Source organism: Agelaius phoeniceus, chromosome 11 (genome assembly GCF_051311805.1).
Source record: "Agelaius phoeniceus isolate bAgePho1 chromosome 11, bAgePho1.hap1, whole genome shotgun sequence".
Lineage (NCBI taxonomy): Eukaryota > Metazoa > Chordata > Aves > Passeriformes > Icteridae > Agelaius > Agelaius phoeniceus.
In genome coordinates, this window is record NC_135275.1 from 12141786 (window position 1) to 12167702 (window position 25917).

At 45.2% G+C, this 25917-nt stretch overlaps 1 protein-coding gene across 2 annotated transcripts in view; it reads left to right on the forward strand.

The window, feature by feature from the left end:
- Nucleotides 1-25917, forward strand: part of MGLL (monoglyceride lipase) — a 62267-nt gene that overhangs the window by 27670 nt on the left and 8680 nt on the right. For both annotated transcript variants that reach the window (XM_077184791.1, XM_054640161.2), the window contains exons 4-6: nucleotides 17772-17908; nucleotides 19399-19509; nucleotides 23454-23543. In XM_077184791.1, coding sequence (XP_077040906.1) covers nucleotides 17772-17908; nucleotides 19399-19509; nucleotides 23454-23543 — 338 coding nt within the window. The remainder of the gene's footprint in view (nucleotides 1-17771; nucleotides 17909-19398; nucleotides 19510-23453; nucleotides 23544-25917) is intronic.

Below are 25917 nucleotides of genomic sequence, written 5' to 3' on the forward strand. Positions count from 1 at the left end.
ACTCTGCTCCTCCCAACTGCTCAACCATTTCCTCACTGCTTTGTATCCACCCTGTAACAAAAGGTTATTGAATAAACAACATGTCATCCAGTTGAACAGGATCTTTGGCTCAGGCCCTGGCTGAACTGAGCTCACTTGTCATCCAGCAGAGATGTGGTGTGAGCTCTGAGGGAAGCAGAGCTGGGACACAATCACCTTCTGGCATGAGCCAGTCTCTTTCCTCACTCCTTCAGGTGATGAGAAGAAGGTGCTGGAGAGCCAGCTCCCCTGGCCTTGTTTCAGGCCCACTTTATGAGGGAATCCCTTTTGGGACAGACTGGGATCTGAGGGCCTGGCTTTTTGCTCCAAACAAAATGGTCCAGGCAGCCCACCCCTGTTCTCCTAATAATTCACTGCCTACTAAAGAGCAGGGGGAGAAATAAATGTCAGTTGGTCATTCCATGAGACAGGACATCTTCTCAGCAGCTGCTTCTTGAACAAAGCCTCGCTGTTGGCCTTCACACAAGGAGGCGTGAGGCTGGAACAACAGTCCCAGTGAGTGTGGACAGGGCAGCAGAAGGAACAGAGTGCTCCCTTTGACACAATGGCTGAGCTCCCTTTGACTCAATGGCAGCTCTGCCCACTGCCCAGACCGTGCTCCTCAGCTGCCACTGCTGACTGTTAACTGTTGACAGACAGACAGCATGACAGAAGAAAGATGGGTCATTCATTGGAGAAACTTAAAAGGCTTTTCCTTCCCATGAGGGTTGAGTCTTTCTGGCTTCCCTTCCACAGTTCTGCCTCTCAGGTGAGAGATGCACTCCATGAGGGGAGTGGACCATTCAATTTGTTTTTCATGTGGTGCTGAAAATGTTGGGCCTAAGCAATAGGCATTTTGAATGAGTGGTCCCAATAATCAGGAATAAAACATCCTCCTTTTGGACAAAGGTTTCACTTTGGTGAATTTGATAAACTAAAGGGGAAATAGCCCTGATTGAACTCAGCTCATTTCATCTTACAATCATCTTAATTTCATCTGTTGTTTCACTCTTGTTATTTCAGGATTCTGTGCAGTTGTCATCTGTACTCAGTCTTTACCTGTAGAAATCAATCCCCAAATCAAGGGTCAAATTCTGCCTTCATAGCTGCACATATAAATCCACAATAACCCTGTCACTATGTCAGAAAGCAGGTTCAAGCTGCATTTATGCTAGTGCAGAACTTGTAATTGCATTTTGTGTTAGTGCAGAACGGCTGGCAACCTCCTGTAATGTTTTCAACAGCTTCCTTGCTCTCCAGAACCAGCCCTGCAGGCTGTGGGCGTATGTCTGCATGCAAGATGCTTGAGGGTGGAAGGACAAGGACCAGATGGTTATTGGAGCTAAGGCTGAGAGAACAGATCCTTTCATGTTCCCAGCTATGTCTGTTATCTGGGGCTACTGGACAGATGTCAAACTTGCTTCAAACTTTGTTCTTTGACTGACTTCTGTGGTAGGACATTAGTTCATATCATCAGGGACTTTGACCTCAAGAAGCATCAGAGGAATCTGTATTCTTTAAGAGAAAGAATAACAAATCAGTGTTGCATATAATATCAGTGGATCTTTTCCATTAGTGGTGTGGATGATGGGATGCAGAGCACTTTCAGCCAGTTTTGAGGGTGGAAATTGAGCATGGAAGGCTGCTATTCACAGGGACCTTGACATGCAGAAGAAAGGGACTGGCAGGGACCTTGTGAAGTTTCAACAAAGGCACTTGGGGAGTTCTGCATCCGTGGTGGAGTAACCCCATTCAGCATTAAAGGCTGGGCACTGAATGAATGGAAAGCAGCTTTGCAGAAAAGGACTTGGGGATCCTCACAGACAAGCTGGACACAGGTCAGCAGTATGACCTTGTGGTGGAGAAGGCCACCCCATACTGAGCTGCATTGAAAGATTATAGCCAGCAACCAAAGAGAAGGGATTGTTCTCTTCCATTCAGCATTTTTGGGACTACATCTGAAACACTGAGTCCAATTTGCTCCCCAGTAAAATGAAAACATTGACATACTGGACCAAGGCCAGAGGAGGGCTGTCAAAACAATTATGGTACTGGAGGACAAGATGTGCGAGGAGAGGCTGATAAAGCTGGGTTTGTTTAGCCTTAGAAGAAAAGGAAGATTTAAAAGCCTTATTTAGGCTTAGAAGAGGGGACCTTGTTGCTGTCTATAAGTCTCCAGTGGGAACATGTGGTGACAGCAGGGCCAGACTCTTGGAGGTGCCCAGTGATGGAATGAGAGGAAAGTGACACAAGTTACAGCAAGAAATCCCAATTATGTACAAGGAAAAATGTCTTCACCATGGGGGCACTCAAATGTTGGAGCAGGACCCAGGGAGGTGGGGACATCTCTAGCCTTGGAGATCTTTAAAACCCAGCTCAACAAGGCCATGGAAAACCTGGTTGAATTGGAAAACACTTTGAGGAGGCGCTTGAACTAGATAATCACTGTATGTCCCAGCATCAATTATTTTTTGTGAACTAAAGAGCATTATAGCTGCTAGTATTTGGGATGTTGCTTCTAAAAATAAAACATAGAGGGTTTTGAAATGGGTGAAAAAAACTACCTTCTTAAAAGCACACTTTAATAGTACCCATGGTTAAACCCAGCTTCATCTTCAAGGAGAGGCTTTTTGACATTTTTGCACTATGAGAAAAAGAAAGCATGTTTATTTTCACCTTTACAGGAACAATTTTTCCATAGCAACAGCATTTCATTAATGTGCTTAGCTTTCCTATTGTTTTTCAGATGTGTTATTTGGATGAAGTTTCAGAAGCTAATTACTGATGATTCCTCACCTACAGGTGTATCTTCATACAGGTGTGGACTTTGTCATCCAATTGAGTTACAAATTCCAAGTTACTGAACACCCTTTGAAAATTAAAGGGAAAAAACATACTTTGTTTATATAACTCCAGTTGGATTAAAACATTTGGATTCCTTCAGTACCTTTTTAGATAGATAATAGGAGTCAAAGGAGCACAGTCCAGCTCAGATTAGTCCAGCTCAGATTAGTTCCTGTTTCAGCACTAACCTGGAGAAGAGCCTTTTTAAGGTGTGGGGTGTGCAAAGAGAGATCTTACTTGCACAAACAAAGGCAAAGGACAGGCAGATTTACAAAGAGAAGTAAAACACATAACCAGTCAAGGAACAGCCTGAACCTGCAATTTTAATTTTGTCTTCATTTTTAATGCTCTTTGTGCCCTGGCTACATTGGAAACTGAGAATAAAATCCTTCCTGCTGAACTGAACAGTCACAGTATCAGGGGAAATGATTCACTAAAGCAACAAAAATTTCCAGTACTTCCAATAAGAGAATGGTTTTTCCTTATAACCTCCTTCTGAAGTCATGGGAAGGCTCACTTAAGTTGCATGCATTTTGGTGTTTTGACCAAAACTGTGGCACTCAGCCTATTTTTCACCAAAACTTGCTATTAACAGACTCCCTGGGCCTACTCCAGGCAAACCTACCCCACTGTGTGTGTTGGCACAGTGTGAAATGCCAGGAGCTGGTGCAGGGTCTAAACCAGCTCCAGGCTCCTTCTAGGCATCAGCCTCCTCCAGCTTCCTGTTCCTTCATGCCCAAGTGGAGTTCCAGAGCTGCACTTGACAAAATAAAGATGCAGAAGCAGCCCATATACTGCTTTTCATAATTTGCTGTTCTAGTATTCATTGTTTGTTTATTTGTTCATTCATAAAGTGTGGCTTGTTGTTCCAGAGCTGGAATTTCTGATTCCAGCTGGTGGATTTTCTCCCTGCTGATTTTCCTGGGAGTAGCTCTATTTGTTACAGACTGTGAGCAGAACTTTTAAGGGATTCTCAGAAATCCTAAAACTAATAGTAATTTTTTAAATAACAAAATATGTAGAGTTTTTTTTAAAAAAACAGAATGTTCTCTATCAGTGCCTCCAAATGAGTGCATATTGCAGCAACAAGCCCCAGAAGGAAAGTAATTAGTGAACAATAGGAAAATTAATCCTTTGTTGATTCACATATTCAGGTTCTTCCCTCTTCAATAAGTTCAAGTGCTGCAGAGAAACAGGTCTGGTTATGCAGTCTGGTGGATTTAATTTAATAGTGCTTCTCCTATTGCACTTTCATTTTGAATGTTAAAAGAGGGCATTTATTTTATTATTAAGACATAGTCCTGTTAGCAGTAGGGGCAGAAAGACACTCCTTGTATTATCTAGGCATTTGTTCCTGCAAACAGCATCCTCTGTCTTCTTCACAAGTGGTCAAAGGTCAGTTTTGAACCAAGTCTGGTTGCCAGCACACACTGTTGCTGCTGAGCAGGCTGTTCCAGGCTCTTGCCCCTCTGACAAGGGGATCTTTGAAGATCCTCATTTTTTATCCCAGTGTATTCCTGCCCACATTAGGGCTGGAGGCCAATGTTTTTCTCTTCTCCATCTATAGTTACCCACAACATGTTAGTTCAGAGCATTTGTCCTTTGGTTGTCTGTGGAGCCTGGCAGAGCATTAATAACATCAACTGCTGTCATTAGCTGATGTTTTTCACTTCTGTGCCACACATCCCATGGCCCCTTCCTGCTTCTGCCTCTCCTTTCCCCTTTGGGACACCAGCTGCTCCCTGCTGAGGGATCAGATGTCCTCAGCTTTGCCCCCCTCTCCTCCAGGGGTGGTGCCAGTCCCTGTGTGCCCAGCTCAGCCCTGCAGCCTCTCATTTCTTTCAGAATGCCTCCAACTTACAGCCAAGTTTATCGTGTGATTCTTATGTAGTTTGGGGATTTATTTCTTAGTTGCTTGAGCTTTAATTGCTTCTGTGCTGCTGCACACAGAATACATGCTTGCATCCTCTGAAGGCAGTAGCTAAATGCCACTAACTTCAGTAGGACTAGGATTTGACTCATAGGTTTTAAGGCTTTTTTCCTATTTTAGTAAAAAACTTGCATATCTTGAACTATTATTTTAGGGAATAAAATATCATTTTAGCATTTAAAGTGTACAGGGAGCTATACAATCATAGTTGGTGCTTTGGGAAAATTATTTCAGAATTTTAGGAAGTTAACCTTGATAATTGAAAGCCTCTGGCAGTGTAAATTCTCTTCACTTCTGAGGCCATAGGTAAAGCAAAGCAAAATGCCTGGTTAACCTCTGGTTCATTCTCCAACCCAGATGAGATTCTCCAGCATCCCAGTGACACTCCTTTTGGCCTTGAGCCTTCTCCAGAATAACAAAATGAGGATTGCAAAAGGTCTTACAAAACCCAAGGCCATCTGGAAGAAGTCTTACCTGAAGATGTGTGTGGAGCTCACTTTGAAGTTTTCTGTGCATTCTGGCAGTGAGAGAGAACTGCCTTGGGGGGATTTTGGTTCCATAATGTACTAAGACATCAAATAGGGACTCATCAGCCCATTTCTGTAAGTACCAGCCAGTCCTCAGATGGGAGCATGTCCTGTCTGTGCCAGGTGTGGCCAAATTTTAGTGACCTACACTAGAAAAGCTCTTTTGCTTATATTTCTGAAGACTTCTCTGGATTTCACATCACTTTAATCTGGCCTGTGTTGTGTTCCAGCAGTGCTGCAGTTTCAGCTGTGGGTATCTCTTGCAGGTTCCCTGCCCATTGCTCAATCCTGTGTGACTCAGATCAGGATGTGGCTCATTCTGTAGCACAGTAGTAGGCTGTGCAAGGTGTTTGGAAACTGCCACTTGGCTCTGCCACGGGTTTGGCTTGGCTCTCAGGAATGAGGCTTCACCTCAGCATATCTCAGGTTATCCATGAAAACACCTGAATGTGATGCTGACCCACTTCCAGGGAGCTTGCAGCTGAGGAGCCCTGAGCTCCAAGAATGCAAAGCCATCACTGTGAATGGTTCTTCACAGGCTGACAGGAAGATTCAGCCACTGAATAGAGCAGCTGATAATAAAATATTTCATCAATAGTGAAAGGGATGAGGCAGAAAAATAAGAAAGGTTAAATTGCACCTGTATAACTTTTCCTTATATCCAAATTCTAAGCAGGTGCTTTCAGAGCTGCTAAGGAATGGGCTGTGGATGGAAAATAAACAGTTGTGAGGTAATTACAAGCTGCTTGACTAGTTTGGTAGTTACACCTCCTTTGGTTCAATTTGTCTTCAGGATTCCACCTGGAAACTTGACCACTTCACCAACAATGCAGGAAAGTTACTATGTCAGCCATTCTAAGTTATTCTAACCTGTGCTTTACTCCACCCTTCATCAGTATTGCTCCATGAATAGGAGAAACCTGTTCTAACCACAAGGTGAGATTTCCCAGAGCATCAAAACTGATGCTGCAGAGCCTGTCCTGTGGCACTCAAGGGTTAATTTCTCTGAAGATCCTGTCTGCAGATTCAGTTCATGGGGAGAGCTGTTATACCCACAGCATCTCTAATGCTGGGATTTATTCAGGGCTTGGCAGTACTCTCTAATCTGAGAATTCTTGCTTAGCTACCAAAATAAAGTTTAAAAAAAAAAGTGCTGAATTGTAGATGGTACAAAGACTAATGCTCTCAACCCAGATCTCTTAAAATTGACATTCTCCATGCTACATTTATTTTCTGGTTCTGAATTTATCCAAGACAAAGCCTGCTGGCAGATCCTGGCAGTTTTTCCAACTCTACAGAGCAGGCAGGCTGACCCATGGTGGTGCCAAGCTCATGCTCAGCTCAGCAGAGGGCTGGGGGAGGGAGGGAGGGAGGCAGAGGACGCTTGTGAACTGGCCCTGCCTGATGCCACCTGCACTTTTGGCTACAGCCCTGTGCCTTCTCATGCACCTTGCACCTCTCCTGGCCAGGTTTTGTAGAGATCTCCCCCTGAGCTGCAAACACACCCTTGCTGGCTGATGGTGAAGTGGCTGTCCCAGCCCAAAACCAGCATTTGGGTCTGTAACCTTCAATAGCTCAACACTTGTATCTGTGCATTGTTTACTGAACTGTAGACCTGCCAGCCAGGATTCATCCCCTACTGTCACGCAGCCATGGCTTGAAATGAGTAATAGAGCACAGAAAGCAATAACCTGCCTGTTTGATCCTGGCTTTTTTGGTAAATATATATACAGTGAGGAGAATTGCAGAGTTGCAGTGGGGAAAGATACAGAGAAAAGGGTATGAAGTGGTAAAAAACAACCACAACACTAACTTTGAAATCAGCCTCTGCCAGGAAAGGACAACAGCTTTGCTGCAGGACAGATTTAGGGGAGCTATTTTCTGCCCTGCCACCTCCCCGTGACTTCCCCCGTGCACCCCCTAAATGCCACCCAGCCTTGAGCCAACTGGCAGCATTTGTGCTCTGGCACTCTGGGCAGGATTGACCCACCCAGCAATGCTCCCTGCCAGACCAGCTTCATCAGGAGGTTTTTTCCTTAATTGTGTTGCTCCCAGATCTGTTGGGGTTTGAGTGAGCTACAGCTCTGGGCGGATATACCCTGCTTAAAAAAATAAAATAAATTAAAAAAGCCTGCCCTTATTTCAAATAGTCCACCTGCTGCTCACCCATTGAGCTTGTGCAAAAGTGGGTATAAAAAGCTATTGGCTCTGGGAGAGTGGTATTTCCTTCGTGCCTTGTCAGGAGCAGGGACAAATCCCATCTAATGAGGGTGGCACTGCCATGTGGAAATAGGAAGGAGTGAAGCAAAAAGCGAAAATCTTTTTAACTCTGTGAGAAAGCTCCCTTTGGACAGGGTGATTGAGAACTGGAAGTGCAACCCACGGAGAGAGCTGACCCTGAATGGAGGGTCTTGAGATCTCAGGTTTGTAAATGACCTTTTGGCAGATTACTTGGTAAAACACCTTACTGGTATCCTGGAACACGAGTCACTCTTTTTAGAAACATCATTATTCATTTGCCAGTTGCTTAAAAAAATTATATAACCAACAGTTCTGTGCCAAGATTGCTTTGGAATAGAGAAATGCTGTACTCTGGTGCCAAGAATCTCACAGACTAAACAGAACCCACTGGGAGCCCTTGCTCTAGATGGGAACTCGTGTTTATTTTAACATGTAAATAAATTGGATGAAAAATGGATCTTTTAAATTCTTTTTGTTGTTGTTGTTATTGATGTGGGTCCCCAATGGGTGGTCTGCATGGAGAGGAACCTTTTGAAGAGAGCTTGAAAGGAAGCTGTGTCCATCTCCCAAGACATTCCTCACCAGCATGAAGGGAGTTCTTACATGATCCAGCTTTCATCTTCTTTTCTTTGTGATGCCTCAGCTACTGTAGGCAGGGAAGAATTAGGTCTGTCTTTCCCAAAATTAATTGATTTGATTGTTTGCTCGAGCACAGAGCTACCCCAGGCTCACATCTGGATTTTGCAGGGTGAGCAGCTGGGCTGGTGCTGGGGCAGCAAGAGGGGCAAGGCTCCCTGCTCAGCCACCTGCATTCACCTGGAGCACTCTTCAAGGGCAACAACAGCCAGGGGGGCTCTGCACAGTCCCAGGAAGGCCAAATGGAGCCATCTTTCACCAAACAGAAGAGCAAGAAATGAATGGCCTTTGTTAAGGAAAGAAATGGAAATGTTTTCTAGTTGAACAAGCTGTAATTTAGGAGTTAACAGCATGTATGTGTTGGAGAGGCAGCACACATGCTTTGGAATAAATGGGCAGGGAAGGGGAAGGGGAGTGTGCAGCTCCATTCCAGCACTCCAAAAATTTTCTTTTTCATTGAAAATCCTGACATTTTGAATTGGTGCCCCAGCTGCTTTAAAACTGCATAACAGAAAGTTAGTGGACTTAGATTTTCATCCTTGTTTTCAGGTAGGAAAACTCATTTTTTTTAATTTTTGGGATTAAAACAAGAGAAGAAAATTATATATTTGTTAAAGCTAAAATAAAATACCAAGGGAGAGATCTCTTGGCTGCTTGCCTCTTCCACTGAAGGTGAAACTCTAGCTACCATTAGTGATATCTCAAGTCGTACGTGGAGAGCAGAATAAAAGCTCTTCTCTGCTCTTAGATCAGCAGCATATAGATCAAATGAACTTGTGAGACCCTGGATTAACTCCAGCAAAGTCCATGCATTTTTTCTGTGGTATCTGGGCATTGATACTGGTTCTATGTCATGCCAGAATAAGTCTTTGAAGACCAATTCCAATACTAAATAAAGTCACCTCACCGATTCTTCAGGAAATTACGTGCTTCTTATGAAAGAGAGCAAAATCTCAGTGCAAAACTGCAAGAACAACTGTTAAAAATTATAGTGCCTTATAAAAATTATTATAGGCCCTAAATAAAATCCCTTAGTGCTTGATTAGTTAGTGTCTCTGACTCCTTAGAGCCACTGTAAGTTGTGCTCTGCTGATTATATATCTTATATTGTGCTGTGATATTCATCCCATAGGAGAAGAGATTAGGCAGGAATCATCTCATTCATCAGCAAAAGAAACTCTTTTGCAGAGGAGCTCAACAGCTACTCAGCCATCCACACTGGCTTTGTGCAATGTTTTCAAACCATTGATCCCAGCAGCCTGGTAGAAAAGGATTTTTCTGCCAGCTGTCTTCTGCTTTTATGTTCTTAAGGGCTGGCTTGGGAGGTGGCACTGCAGAAGGGCCTGAGGAAGAAAGTGGAATACTGTTGTGAGTGTGCTTTGTGGAAGAGGAAGCGGGCTCCATATTCCTCTTTCATGGGCCTTGGCTTCCCCAGGCACGCCACAGCAGCTGCCTGATGTTTTGACAGGGATGACAAAGCTGCCCCACTGCAGGCAGTGTGGGAAGTGGCCAGGACATGTGCAGGTTTTCAGACTGCCTTGGCCCCTTCATCTCATGATGAAGGAGACACAGGTCTCTAGCCTGGCCACAGTGGCTGCTCTTTGTAAAGGCAGCTCCTTATTTTGCAACACAAACACTCAGATGGGTTTTTTCAGCATGTTTGCATGAGCAACATAATGTTCCAGGAAGACTTTGAAGGAACTGCAGTTCAGAGCCAAATTCAGCAACTGCATTAGAAATGGGAAAGTCTTCTAAAGCCAAAAGAGCCATGTTTGTATCCATTAGAGAAGAATTGGCTCTCAACATTGACAGAAACAGTTTGCCTTGTTAGCCAGAATTAACGACTGCTCTGATACATACCAGGTCATTTTGTTTGTCATCTCTGGAGTACAAAAAAGATTTCAAATGGCTTTAGCAAGATGACTGGTTGTCTGCTCCCTGGCAATAAGGCACAAATAATTTTAGTATAGAAAATTGACTGTTGCTTTTTTTTTCCCTAACCAAGACAACAAACAATATATCTCTGTGTGCACTATTCTAAAAATATCTCATCTCTGCAAATGTGTCTCTGATGTGGGAGGAGAATGCTTTCAGTTTGCTGCACTCTTTGTGTGAGGCAAGTGAATAAAAACTACCCAGCAAATGCTGACAGGAAAATTATTTTGCTAAGCTTGGAAGGGAAGAGAGAAGCTGATGGACTTGTGCCTTCAGGACAAGGCTCTCTTTGGTCAGTGAGGCAGAATCCACCTTTAGTCGTTAGTTCCATGCTTCATACATAAAACACCCAGGGGAAGAGGTAATTCTGTTGGGAACCATATTTAGTGGTTGTGTAATGTTTCCTGTGTGGGAAAACCCAGTGTGTTCACTGCATCTCTGCTGGAGGTGCTCAAGAAGGGGTGCCCAGGACTGCCCACATGCTGGTAAGGGTAAGCAGTAATTGAGCTGTATTTCAGGCTCTCAAAGAACATAAAAGTGGAAGCAGTGGTGAGAGAGAATCTTCTCCTTTTAGCTCCTAATGGTTCCCATCTGATGTGAAAGAAATCTTCCTGGGGAAGACCACAGGCTTGTGTCCAACTGGTTTTTGTTCAGTGGAAAGCAGAGCTGTGGGAGAGGAGGAGAGTGCACAGCTGAAGCTCAGTCAGGTGCACACTGAGACACTCAGCTCCAAGGTAAAATAAGCACAGCAGCTGACCCAGAGGGCAGCTTGGTCAGAGCCAAGGGAGCATCACCTATGTCCTAAATGCCAGGGCAGCTTTCCCTGCTCTCTCCTGGCTCAAGTGTCTCTGTCCTGGTGCCAATGCTCTCCACATGCAGCAAAAGGAGGAGCAGGTGCAGATGGAGGGCAGAAATTTCATGGTGCCCTCTGTGCATCAGACTTGGTTTTGTTGAAGATTGGGGAAATCAAACAGGAACAAGCTCCCTTACTGTGATAAGTCTGTTCTGAGGGCAAGAAAGATGCTTTGTTGAGCAGGAATCAGCAGGATGATCTCTGAGGTGCTTCCTCTGTGTATTTGTTCTGCCAGTGGAACATTTGCTTTATGTGTTACTGACAATACAGGCACAGTCTGTTGACTTTTCCAGATGTTGATTGTCCTGCTTTGAAGATTCTTCCTGTTGTTTTAGTTGTTTGTGTGTCTGAATGGTGGATTAGATGTACTGCTTGTTAAACAAATAATTAAACACTGAGAGCTTTGAAATCCAGTATGTTTAATTAATGAGCTTTGCTGAAAAAGATGTGTACTTGACTCATTACAAAACAAGTATAGTTTTTTAAGTAGTGAACTGTTATGACAATTTGAAGTGTTTGCTATTTGATTAATAATTTTTTCATTAAACCTTAAAAAGTCACCAAGCAGAAAATCAAGGCCTCACAGAACATTTGCTGTGTTGCCTTGTGTATTGTGTCCCCCAAATTCTCCATCTGTGTGGTTTCTCCAAACTCTTCCTCTGCAAAACCACGCTCCCTTATAGCCTGAGATTAGAGTTAATTAATACTTTTAAATCTTGCTGTACCTTGGACCAAGGTCTGTGGTGATGCCTTGTGGGGCTGGTGCTGTACAAGTGCTGAAAAACAAATAATAAAAAGAAGCAGTCCCTTACTCAGAGGAGTTTCAGTAGAGCTCATAAATACAGGCATCAGCTGCAATGCCTTGTGACACACTTCATTAACTGCTGCACTGGCTGCTAAAGCTGAAACACTCTGGAAAATTGTATCTGCTGCATCTTGTGCTCTAAGTTTTCTCTCCAAGTCTGAATGCATTTTGCAAAGGGAAGAGAGGAAAGCAGAGGCAGGCAAGGGCTGCTGTCTCCCAGTCTGTGGGGTTTGGATATAAAATGAGCTGCTGAAGTGGTGCTTTTCCATGGCACTGGGGTCTCAGGATGGGCTGGGGCCATCGCAGTGAGGTGCCCACCTGAGCAAGCAGCTGCAGGCTCAGGGAGGTCAGGGGTGAGGGTTTGGGCTGGCACATTACACCTTGTGCACCAGAAGAACCATCCACACTCCTGTCCCTGGCATCTGCCTCCTGTGGGCTCCAGACCCAGCACCATTCCTCTGCGTGGGTCACCTGCAGGGGGAAAGCTTCCATGAGAGTTTGTAATGATGAGTTTTATTCCCTAAACCAGACAGCAAGCAGGACACAACTATGCTCATGTCTCTTACCAGCAGCATGACCTGTGGTGGGGTGAGAACAAGAAAAGGGTGAGGTAGGCTCCCCTTCCCACATGTGAGTGTCCAACACCCGTGAGAGGTCCATTCCATCTACAATTGGGACAAAAAATAGAAGCAGAGGACTTCAGGAATGAAACAAATATTTCAGAAAGCTAATAAACACATAATAGCTTCTTTTCCAAAAGCCATTTGGGCATTTGCTTCAAATGGAGCTATCAGATTCCAACAAGCTTATTGATGAACAAGGCAGTGAAAGAAGAGGATCTTCAGCCTGAGCTTGGCTGTGGGCTCTAACACAAATCCTCTTCTGCACACCACTGTCTGTGCTGAAACGAGCTGCTGCCCACTGCTGTGGCAGTGCCAGTGCTAAAGCAGCAAAATCACCTTTTCTGGCCTACAACAGCCCTTTGGGAATTGACTCACATCATGCTCCAGCTTATTAAATCAAATGCTCCAGCACCAAGCCTTGCCAGTGATGGCTCCTCTGCCATCACTAAGACATTTCTTTCCAGTGTGGGGCTCTGAGGTACCAGAGCTGCTCCTCAGCTGTGTCTGGGAATCATTGAATTCACAGTGGTGGCACTTCTCACCTTTAACCACTGAAAACCCCTGACACTCCTCTGTTAGTTCCATTGCAATTCAAAATGTGTCTGTGCTGAGAGAATGGTTAGCCTGGAATTCCTGACCTAACCCCTGGCTCTGCCTGTTCCTGATTCTCCCACTCTAAAATCTTGGAGTTACACCTCTAGAGAGGAAAACAGAAAGTATTGATGAATCCTGAGGCAGGAGTCAAGCCCTGCATTCCTCCTGATTGTTTCTACCATCAGTGGCAGGGGAGAACATCTCATCCTACAGTGGTGGTGTTCTCACTGCAATAAAAATGAATCCAAACCATCCCCTTTCCCCCAAAGCTGGAAACACCAAAATATGTGAAAAGCCAAGACACAAATTCTTCCTGAAAAATTACTGTTCCCTAGGCAGATTTCTCCTGTTCCCTGTCTTTGTTTTATGGCTTTTCCATAATAAATAGGGGGCAAAGGCTGAAAAAACAACATGGTGCATAATTTCTGCTTTCCCATGACTGTAAGCTTTAAGGCACAGCCCTGAAATTGGTGAATTTACAGCACCACAGCTGAACTCAACATTTGACCTGCATTCCCATCACCTCATTTTCCATAGCAAAATGTTCCTGCTGAAGGTCAGAGGGTCAATTCTCTCCTCAGCCGAGCACCCAGGGTCAGGCTCCACTTTTGTCAGGAGGGTTGAGCACTTGGAAAGAGGAATAAATATGCATGGTGTGTGGCTTCTGTAAAAGTGCTTAGAACAAAACCAGAGCAGGTATCTGAGGGTGGGCAGGGTGTGGGGACACTCACCCTGAGGCACCCCACAGTGAGCAGGGACAGGTACTGCCAAGCTCTCCTCCCTGCCTAACATTCTGCTGGTCTTCTTTACTGCATTAAGGATGGATTTCTTCAGCTCTGATGTGGCCCCACAGCCCCAGCATGAAGGCATTGGGCTGGTGCAGATCCAGCCCAGGTCCCCTCAGCAGACTGAGCCTGCCCAACAAGCCCAGAGCTCATTTCTTCAGGCAGTTCCCATTTGGCTTTCAATGAAGGGAAAGGAGTGTCAAGTTGGACTGGTTTTTATTTACATGTTTTTCAGGATATCTCCAATCTGAACAGGACGTTACCTTTTTTTGAGGCATGTGAGCCAATGTCAGCTGAAGAGCCCGGCTGCTTTGGAGTGGTTTTCAAAAACAAGCCCCACAGCATGAGAGAATATGGGATTTGAGGAATGCAGGGACTTGTAGAAGTAGGTATTTCCAGGGTCACAGGATCTGTTATGCAGGCAGAGTCAAATTTACATGGTTATAACTGACTCCCCAGAGACTTCACACCCTCACATACTCCATCCCTGAACTCTCAGCTTTGTCTTCCTGTGCAGGCAGTCAGTATTCATTTATCCAGAGAGATGTGTAGCTCTGGAGCTTCTATAATCATAGGTGGAACCACACTCTGAAGTCATGCTCTCTGACAGGACTGACTGAGCTGTTTGTTGTTCTTGACTCCAGGGGCAGAGCCACAGTCTGAGCATGCTCATGCTGGAAATAGAGGGAAGAATTTAATAACTGTGATATATTGGGCCAGATGATCAGCCTTTATTCAGACTTTGTTTGGACAAAGTATGCTATTTTGCAGAGGTGTGTTTGGTTGGAAATGGATGCTTAAACCTCCTAATTCTAGATTTTCTAGCTTGAAAATATGTGGTTTGGATTCTCACTTTTAAAGACTCGTGGAAAGGGTCCCTGCAGTTAGGTCAGTACACACCACCTGAAATGATCACTGAGCCACTGCACAAAGACAGCCCTGGCAGTGAACCACACAAGCTGGGTGTGAGGACAGATAGATGGGAAACAATTTAAAAGCTTTTGGGTGCTGAGTGTGCTGTGGGGATGTGCAGCAGCAGTCACAGCTCACTGCACCTCACACTGCCCTGCTGAAACCTGTGGGAATGCTGGGATGAGGAGCTCATGGAGCTGTGATTTCTTGGACGCTTCTCTGTTGTCACCCTTGGTGTTGTGTCACTTGGGTGTGGAGCAGTCTCTGATTAGTCCCAGCTGCCAGGGGAAGGTGGTTCCACTCCTCTTGCACCCACTGTTTGGCCACTGGCACTGTGGAATTGCTACAGCTGATTCATTCCCAGCAAAACCCAAAGCTAATAGCTTTACATCAAGGGTGAACCTGACCTTTCACTCTTAATAGCTCTAAAGGCAAAAGATCAGAGAAAAACACATCAATACTCTTGATTGTATTGATGTTTGGTTGTGCAAATATCTTTCTTCTAATAGAAGGGGTCTTAGCTCCTCACCCTGAAGTTTGTCAGCTGGGGAATTCAAACTTGCAATATACTCACTCACTGGGGGAACAAGTTTGGTTTCTTGGAGGGGAAGAACAGAAAATAGTAAAATAAAAGACCATGACCTAGCAATGCCCCCTGGCTAACCTTGTGCAAGGGGCAGGGAGAGTATCAAAGCAAAGACTTGCATGGCTTTCCTGTCCCACATGTGCAGACAAACTGCTGCTCAAGCTTTGTGCCATCTGAGTGGGGAACAGGAGTTTAGTATTTAAAACTGGGGTTAAAAGGGGGGTTCATTAAATGATTAATAAAAAAACCTTAGAAAAATTCGAAGAGGAACTTGTCACAGCATTGCACAGGTATTCCTTGGATTCCACAATCATTGCTTTGACTGTTACAAGCAGTGTCACTGTTATGTGGTAGGAGCAGGGGAAATTCTTCACACTGAGAGCCAAGGAGGCTTTCCAGACCTCCCTCAGTCTGATCCAAAAATGGGCCAAAGACTCCCAGTTCCAGAGCAAGGAGTCATGGCCCATTGGCAGACCTGGGCCACGGGGGATTGCTGCCTCTGCTTGCACAGCTGTCTGAGACTGGAGAGAAGGAGAGACTAGAAGCAAGTGAGGCAGCACTGGAGAAAAAATAAAACATAAAACTGAAATGCAGAGCTCTGTTAGGGAAAATGTTCCTCTCTCTGGACCGTTCAATTGGTATTAACCTGCTACATTATGAATTAAATAGTAGGCAGATAACACATTTGAGAACCATAAACTGAGTGGACTGAATGTGTACAAAAATTGTAATAAGCTCACTTTCCATCTGTAACAAAAACCCGTTTAAAGTCAATAGTTCCTCTAGCCACACACATGGTTTCACTTCTGGAGATTATCATGACTTGTATTTTAATTTGCTCTTTGATTTGTTTCTGGTCATTGATCCATGGAGGATGCTTGCTGCACCATATTTTGGCAGGAACTGGAGTGTGTGCATGGAAAGCAGAACTGGTAAAATGCTATTTATAATTGATCAGCATGACATGTATGGGTTTTTATGGCAGCCAGGGTGGCTGATTGCAGCCTTCACTGCCAAAAGACCCAGCCATGGAGACCACCTGACAAAAAAATAAGTTTGAGGTTCAGTTTTTCCTAGATGGAGGGAATTTAGTCCATATTTTTATTAGAAGTTCTGCCTAATTTGTAAGGTGATTTTTTTGGGTGGCTTACAAGAAAGTTGAGACCTACTGATTCCCACTAGTATTTCCACTGCCAGCAGATGTGACTGACTCCCTTTGTGGCTGTGTCAGTGGTGCTTTTCTTTGCTGATTGCTGCAAGGGGAACCATCCAGCATGTCAACAATTATCAGCTTCACCTCCTTTAACAAGCCATTGTCCCTTTGTGTCTATAAATTGGCCTCAGTGCCCACTGGAGAAGGCCTAAGGAGACACCCAGCAGGAGGGAGATGTTCAAAACCCCCTATACCCTGACCTATATGGGTGGGATGCATTTTCCCCTTCACAATTTTCCTTAACAACCTGCATGGAACAGAAACAAGCAAAGGATTTCTGTTTCAAATCCTATTTGTGATAGGCAATAACATGCATGTGTGGTCAGGTAAGCATGCAAACTGCTTCCCCAAGGTGGTATTAATTTCAAGCCTTTGCAAGCTCAAAATCGCCTGGGGCTGTGTTGGTGGTGATGCTGGCTCCACCTCTGCCAGGGATGCCACTGTTCCCATGGCAACTCACCATCTCCCATTTTAATCTTCCCCTTCCCTTCCATTAGGCAGGATAATTCCCAGACACAGAGTGAGGAAGCCGTGTCCAGGTGTGGTACAGTTGGCATTAACACTTGTTTAGGAGGAGGTTGCCCCTGGATACTTGCCCACTGCAGGCTGTTGCAGCCTCCATCACTTGACCCCTTACCTCACACAGAGGAGCTTTCCAGCCCACTCAGCACTGCAGGGTATCACGAGAAAAAGCAGGAATGTGAAGTTTGTGCACATTCAGGCCCTGAAAAGGCAGTATCCATGGTCCATTAGGTTTATAGCAACTGTATCTACACCTCAGAATCTTTCTGTTTCTGGCCAAGATGCTACACAGCAGTTACAGCTGTACAGTGAGCCACCAGACCCAAAGCATGTGATCCCTGAGGCAAATCCCCATTTCCCAGGATCCAGTTGCCCATCAGCAAGGCAAGACAGCCCTTTTCCACCCTGATGGTGGAGGTTGCCAGAAGTAAAGTGGTACTCTTAGTTTTGAAGAGCAGAGAGAAACATGGGGGAATAGAAGTACAAATTTAGAGGCCTCTTGCAATCCCTTAACATCCTATGATTCGATGATGTTTCTTTAAAAAGTCAGGTCATGGACAGTATGGCACTTGGAGGCTCTGTGCAGGTTCCTTTGCATTTCTCCAGCACTTTTTCTGTTGAGAGATGACTGCAGGAGAAGGTCAAGTTAGGACAGCACAGACCAGTCCAACAGGTCCTGTCTTGACTGTAACCAGTGCTTCCAGTGACTTATCTGTGTGCTCTGTGTGCTCTACTTCTCCCCTGCAGTTGGCCACGGGCAGAGCGAGGGTGATCGGATGGTTGTCTCAGATTTCCACGTCTTCATCAGGGACAGCTTGCAGCACATTGATCTCATGAAGAAGGAGCACCCCAAACTGCCTGTTCTCATCCTGGGGCACTCCATGGTAAGCACCATGCTCTACCCCTCCCAGCAGCACCGAGGACATGTGTCACAGCCTGGTGGTATTCATGGGGATGGCAGGAAATAACTCATTCCACAGCAGGAAAACAAAACTGCAAAGAACCTTCCCTTCCACTTCGTTCACTGATTGGTTTGCCAGCATGCTACAGCCCTGAGATCTGCCTTGAGTAAAGACAGTCCTTAACTTTCTACCCCCACCATGGCCCTAATTAGCCATTTGCAAGGGGAGCCTGCTTTTTAACATGACCATTCATTCCCGTGGCTGTGTGGTAAGTCTCACCAGCTCCCTGCAGCATCGGGTTTCCCCTTTCATTTTAACCAGTAACCAGGAGGTTAAGCCCTCCAAGGCTTTGTGAGCAGCATGGGGATGAAGCATAAAAATACCCTGTAGCCTTATTCTGTTAAACAACCTAACAGGAAAATGTACCAGGGATTAAGGCTGCAAAAACAAAGGCACTGATTTGGTGAACAGATCTGAAGCCTGATTCTGACAGGACGGGCCAAATCCCTTTATTCAAGCTAACAGTATTCCCACTGATGTCATTGATCTGCCCTCCCTGGCTTCCCAGAGGAGAGGAAAATGAATGAGTACTTTGGGATTCAGCCCATGCTCAGATAAATAAGTGTTCTGGCATAAGAAGGCATGGCATGCTCTGAAGGGCTCCCGTGCTCCAAAGCCACCGTGTAACAAGGAGCAATTTCCCACTGAAGCCTTTGAGATGCCTCTCGCTGCTGCTCCATTTAACAAGCCCCTGGTTCTCCAGAAGTGTGGAAGTTCACCAAATATTTCCCCTGGCAACTAATCCTCTGCAAACTTTCCCAAGCAAGCCCACGGGGTCCCTTCCATCAGCACCGCTCGCCATCAGCCCGTCCTCGTGCGGGATGGCTCAGCCTGGCTCTCATTTAGCTCCAGACCATGGGCTGGGTGTTTGCTGCCAGGCCCTTGTGGGGCTGGGGACACTGGGGAGGAGAATATTTAATTCCCATTAATTAGTGAAGATTTTCACATGCCAGTGGCAGCATTGCTGTTGCCCAGGTTACCAGTGGCACAGCACGGAGCAAGCCCAGCTTCAGGGCATCTTCCCCATGCAGCACCAGCTTGTCAGGCTGATAAACCTCAACTTATTTTTCAAGTCCCACCTGAACTACCACTTCAGACATTTTCTTCTTCTCAGTCCTTTAAAGTAAGGAGGACACAAGGCATCCCGGGGAGCTGGGATGTTGCATGGAGAGTTGAGTTGTGTGACATGAGGGTTTATAGCATGAGAACAGAAACCAGATCTCTTCCCCTCAACAAAACCCAGAAATTTCCAGTGCTTCTACTCCTCCAGCCTTCCTTGCTGACCCCACTGCACTCTCAGTGGGGCAGAAGTAATTGCTTGCTTGGACTAAACCCCTTCCAGTAACAGGATTACTATACAAACAAGATGTTGGCACCTGTATTAAGCTGCGGGCTGTTATTTTGCATTGCAGGGAGGAGCCATCTCCATTCTGACAGCTAGTGAGCGACCCAGTGAGTTTTCAGGCATGCTGTTAATCTCTCCTTTGGTGGTAGCCAGCCCAGAAGTCGCCACTCCCATCAAGGTAAGAGCAAACCCGTGTTGCACATGGTCACCTTGCTCTTCTGCACAAGGAAAAGTGTTAACACCTCTGGCCTTGAAATACAGAACCCTGCTGGGATCTGTGCCACCCCGATGCCAGTCAATACTTTTCTTCTAAGTGCCTCCCCCACAGTTCCACCTACTTTTCAAAGGTGAAGTGAATCCTGAACCTGTCCAGAAAAACCTGTTTAAGCAGGAGTTGGGTACTGGTGGTAGCAGACTGTGCTTTCTTCACCTCACCCCGTGGCAGCCCACACAATGCTGTCCTTTCCCTTCCTCTCCTACAGCTCTCTTCCTGACTCATGCAGAGTCTGGTATAGTTGCAACACAGGCTGCTGGCTAAGTCAGGCCAGGGTTATTTTTGGCATTTGGGGGATGACCAATTTCTGAACAGAACTAGAGCTCCTCAGTCCCAGAAATCCTTTATGAGCCTAAAAAGAGGCTCCCACCTAAAGCATCAGTGCCCCAGCTGCATCCCATTTGGCCTGGTACCATGACTGGTTCTTGTCCAGAGCATCTCTTTTGGTTTGCATTTAGGCTTTGTCCTCCTGCCATTTCCATCTGCCCTCCAGAGCTGTTTCTGATCCACAGTTGCATTGCCCAGTTTGCCCTTCCCCAGGGAAGTTCTGCAAAGCAACTGAGCCTCAGTTCTCTCCTCCTTTTTGCATTCTAAAAAGAATAAACAACAATCCTAAAAGAAGCTGGAAGCAAAGGGAAGGAGCAGCTAAACCAGCACGAAGGACAGAGCCTCTCATTCCCACAGGACTCCTTCCTTTATTCTCTCTCCTTAGACACTTCTCCTAGGGCTAGCTTCTTGTTTTCATTTACTTCTAAGCTATTTCTCCTTTTTTTTTCTTCTGTGAGGAAGGAGACAGATTGCCTCAGCTTTCAGTATAATCCTGTCCCACTTCCTGCTGTAGCCAAAGCCATCTACAGACCTCACAAATCATTACAGGCACCAAAGGGTGCTTTCTAATTACCTCTTTTCCACTGAAAAAAATGCATTAAGACCTCTAGCCTTAAGATGCAGGACCCTGCTGAGACCTGCACCACCTGGATGCCAGTCAATATTTTCTTTCTAAGTGCTTTCCCATAGTCCTAGTGAATTTTAAGAGTAGAAGTGAATCCTGAAGTCATCCAGCCCAATGAACTTATTTAAATAGGAGCCAGAGTACCAAAGTCTGGTTTTAGGAGGCTGGTTACTGATTCCTCATGCGAGGTTACATCTGGCATAAGTGTCCTGTGAGCAACAGTGGCCTTGCTTTTTCTTATCTGGGAAAGCAAAAAAGAATAACTATTAAGAAAAAATAATACAGTCTGAATATGAGAGAGGCTGTTAACCTTTTCTTTCTAATCAAGGGAAATAGAGAGCAATTGCTATAGCTTTACCTTTTGCTGGATGCTAAACCCTTTCTGAAACAAGGACTCACCAGGTCTGTGGGAACTAGCATTACTGTAGTCTGCTTTGTTGCAGATCTGTACCAGGTGTTGCTTTATTTCTGTGTAAGAAATAAATGCAATGGTGCATTACTTAGGTAGGAAATCCTATTCTCTAACTGACATATTTTGGAGGTTTTCATATGGTCTCTTTCCTAGAAAGTCTCTCACATGCAGTATTACAAAAGCACAGTCAGTTTCTTTCTCTTTCAAATCTATTGCATCTCAACACTGATAAAAAATTAATTATGCCTGAAATAGCTCTGTTCTGTCACACTCAGTTGAAATCATTTCGGGAGTTGAAAAGGTATTTGCAGGAGGAAGGATTGAAAACAAGCATAGTATTCCTGCATAAGCCACATTTTCCCATAAAGCTGTGTGGTTTTTTTTCCTCTGAGAGTCAAAAAACATTTCATGGTGATTGTGCTTCTGAGGAACAAAGGCTTAGTTTTCCCTTGGAACTGGTACGACTTCTCAGCCCTGGGCCATTTCCCAAGGACCACTGCATTCATCCCTTTGCTGGGGAAGTTTCCAGCTGAGCAAGAATTTACCTTGGCCTGAACAAATGAGGGCTCAAGACAACAATAACAGCGAGCCAGATGACACACTGGGTCCTTCAGACCCTCTTAGAAATACCTTCCCTGACTGCTGAGCCAGCCCTGGCAGCAGCAGAGGCACAGCTCATTGCAGGCTCTGTGCAGGAAGATCAAATGCTGCTCTTTGCAGAAACTATTTCATCAGTGCCCTATAAATCCTGTGTCCTGATGGAAGCATCCAGTTGCAAATCCAGTTTTGTGAGAGGGATCTTGCTGCCTTCCCCCTTTTCTTCTCAACTGACCTGGACAAAATTCAGCTCTGAGTCTTTGCAGTTTCAAAGGCTGCAGAGACAGGAGTCACATATGCTGGCAAAGGGCAGAGCAGGGGTGAAAGAGCATCTCCCTCTACATTTCTGCTATTGAATGCTTTGAAATCAGGTGGGCAGGACATCCCCTTAGGAAATATTCCCTGGTATTTAATCCTGTACTGACCCTCAGCCTATTGTTTAAAGACTCACTACACAATATTCTCTCTTTATCTTTTGTGTTTTCACCTCTTGCTCATCTATTGCTTTCTAACCTGACTGGGCATCATGTTGCTCACTGTCTTTCAGCCTGAATCTGCACTCAGTAACACTGCAAAGAGGTGTAATCAAACTGGAAGAAAGTACTACATTAATTTTTATTGTTGTTGTTGTCATTTGATTCCTTTATTCTGTTCAGTTTAGCAGAGATGATAATCATCAGGTTCAGAGTCCATAATCTTGCCTAGGATACATAAAGGTGCATAGCTTAAATCACCACTGCCTCGGGTTAACATGAAATGAGGAAAACCCCATTCCTCCTTGGATCATCATAAACTCATACCTGCATTGCTGTGTAGTAAAAATTAACTTTGCTGGCACAATGTCATAGCCAGTGAGGGGCTCAGGGTACTGGCAGACACATGAGCTCCTGCTCATGTCTACCCCAAGGTACACACGTGTTCCCAAACCTGCTGTGAGTCTTTACTGCTTTTCAACTCCTCAATGACTTTGACTTCAACCTTGTGTTATTCCTCTAATATCATAATTAATCTGTCATGTGTCGTCTGTGATCTGAAGTGCCAGGGAGTGCTTCAGAAATTTTTAGGTATCTGCAGAAACAGAGGGCATAGGGACAGTCTACCTCCAAGTGTTAGCTGTGAACACCACAGCTCCACAAACCAGAGCAATGAACACTCCCTGTGTATTTTCTCACTTAAGCAGTGATCACTTAATTAAAGGCAGTTATCAAAGATCAGAGCAGAACTCTGGTATCAATGTGCTTGTAGTGCTATTGAAATAAAAGATGTTACCCTTTCTTCTAGCAGCAGTTTCCAGCCTAGGCTGCTCAGTGCTTTTGTGTGTGGTTCCCAGGAGACGTGTGAGCAATGGATTCCCTTAGCCAATGCATGCACACTTGGCTGTTGTTTATTTGCAGGTTCCCTGGAGAATATGCTTATCAAAATGAGTGCAGCCTAGGCAACTGCTGCAAATGGCACCCAGCATCACTCACGCACTGCAGCCTGAGATCAGAGCTCTGGCAGCAAGGAAAGGGCAATAAAACACCAAAACCCAGCCCGCTAAGAGCTGGAAATGACCTTTTCCTATCAAAGTACTTAACTGAGGCCTTTCAGAAATTAACTGAAGAATGAGGAAAAGCCCCAGTACAATGAAGTTGTGCTGCTGCGTGCGGACGGACAGCTGACGGCATTTCAGTCTAGCACACCCACTCCCTGCTCCCAGGAGCAGTTTAAACACTTTCCTCGTTAAGAGAAATGGTTTAAATATAGGACAGATCTTTCTCCAGAGTTAGTTGACGATTTTCAACTGTTTAACTCATGTGCTGATTTCCATCAGCTCAGGATTTGGGCCTCTATGTTCCCTCTCTTCCTCTAACTGGCCCTTTGACTGCTTCCTTTCCTCTCCCACAGGTTTTTGCAGCAAAAGTGCTCAACTTCGTGCTCCCAAACCTATCACTGGGGTCCATAGATCCAAGTGCAATTTCCCGGAACAAGAAAGAGGTGAGAACCTTAATGCCATTTTAACTCACTGCATAGTTGATATATCTTGTCCTGGTCCTGCCATTTTTCTTTCAGAAAAACCCACAAGTGTTTTGCTAAATCAGGAGGGCAAAATCTGTGCTGGTGTAGAACGGTGACATATCTCTGAAGCCAGTGGAACTGACTGCTCACAGAAGGCTGTGGGAAACCAGCTGCTCCCCCTGCCTTGCACCCACAGCTGCTCTGGGTACCAGACATGACAGAGAGCTACAGGTGCAGGGGGAAGCACGTGGGAGCCGTGTCTTTGTCTCTGCTGCACCACCACCACTCATTACAGCAGCAAAACCCAGCTCAGGTAGCAAACACATTGCTCAAGTCAACTTTTCCACCCCTGCTCTTTGCAGTGAAACCATGCAAAACCCTGCAGTCCTGGGGATTGGTTTTCCTGCATCCACTCCAGGATCACATCATGCCAGATGCATTCAAGCAGAGGACAAGAACACGCTTGAACCAAAGAGTTTGTTCCAAGGTCTCATGGATCACACTCTGACTCTGCTACAGCCTTTCCAAACAAATGATATATCCATGCTGCACCCAAGAATAATACTTCAAGGAGCTGCAATTGAAGCAGCTGTTGTAACAACACAGCTCCAACCTCACCACTGTGAATGTGCGTGGAACTGTCCTGGGGTTGAGTTTTTATAGGGCCACCTTAGCCTGGGACTGTCTCACTCCCACCCACTGCTGGTGATAACTGTGTCAGCCTGTCCATGCCATCACTGCACAAACAGGTGTAGCTGCAACTGCTGCAACACCTCCAAATGAGGGTTTTTCCTTCTCACCACTGTGGGAGGAGTAAAAGGAGATAATCACAAACCATAAGTGAATGAAGGTGCTTAGGCTAGACCCAGAACTTGGTGCATTTCAGAAAGCACCATTTTTCCTTGAATTATAGAAAAGGGCACTCAAGGGTGTCTCAAGAGCTTTGCTGGTGCAAAGTGGTCACTTGTTCCTGTGCTCCCATGCTCACATCTCACTGACAGATGCTGTAATTTTCCCTGCTGTTCATGCAATGGTTCATACTTTAACTAGGAATTAATAAATTGCCTTTCTCTGGGTAGGCAGCTTGACCAGCATTAGAATTGAAGCTGAAAGGATCAGGGGCAAAGCCAGTGCCAGCACCTGTGTGAGTGCAGTGCATTTGGCCTCAGCATATCCCACATCTTTGGCTCGCCTATTCAGAAAACTGGAAAGCAAAGAGTTTCCCAGAATAGCCTCAAGGCTCAGGGCTGTTTCTTGGCACTGCCAGAGGGGGTTTTGTTCCAATGACTTTCAGTTCACTTATCCTTGAATAGAGCATAAGATTTCACTGTGTTGGAGGTGGAAAGATCCAAGGAGCTGAGGAAAAGAAGACAGGACTAGTGTGGAGTGAGATCATGTGCATCCGCTGATGCACCGTGTGACATATGCTCCAAAGTACCAGATGAGGCTGCACACAATACATGCCTGGGAAGAAGGCTGAACTCCAATCTAGCTGTAAAAACCTGTTCTTAAATGCATTCAGCTGCCATAACACGTTGCATATAATTCAGAGAAAAGGTTTAAATTAGACAATCAATTCACTAAAATGACACAGAGGAAAGTTTTCACATCTACATTTGTATTTAGAGGATAAAAGCAATCAGTGCTTTTGAGGGGAGAGGAATTGGAGAGCCTTATTCCCTACCTGAAGAGTGAGCATGTCTGTGACATGTGGGTTTTTACCTGCTTCTGCTCTGATTTGTTCTGTGACACCTGAACTCTGCTGCAGCTGCATTGGAAGGATGTTTTAAACTTAAAACATTTAAAGATGTTTTAAATTCACCTCCAAGAGCTGGATCCTCTGCTGGAAGATGCAACTGCGGCACTCAATAGCTTTGTAGGAGAAAAATGATGATGTAGGGACATCCTGAATAATAATAATACATTTAGGGAAGTGTCAGAGAGCTCCTGAAATTGGCACACAGTGTTGACTGAGCACTTCTGTGTTGTGGTGATGGTAGGAGTCACCACAGCAACCTCTGGACACAGTTTATAACAATTGCTATTGTGTTGTCTTTCTAACCATGTATTTGCTGCTGCTTTGTCTGTTCTGTGATGCTTGAAGTCTCTAAAGCTTCCTTGAAATGTTGTTTTGCTCTGCTCTTTCCATGGAGCACGGGAGAGCCTTTTGCAGTGGATAAAGGTGTAGCTCTGCTTCATTAGAGCCTGCCCATAATGGAGATGTTTTCCAAAGGAGACACCCTGTGTGCTCTGCTGCCTTCTCACCTACATGTGAGCACACAGCTGACATAGCAGCTGGGGGTAATGATGTAAAGCACTTTCCTGACCCCCTTCAGACACCAGGATTTGAGGG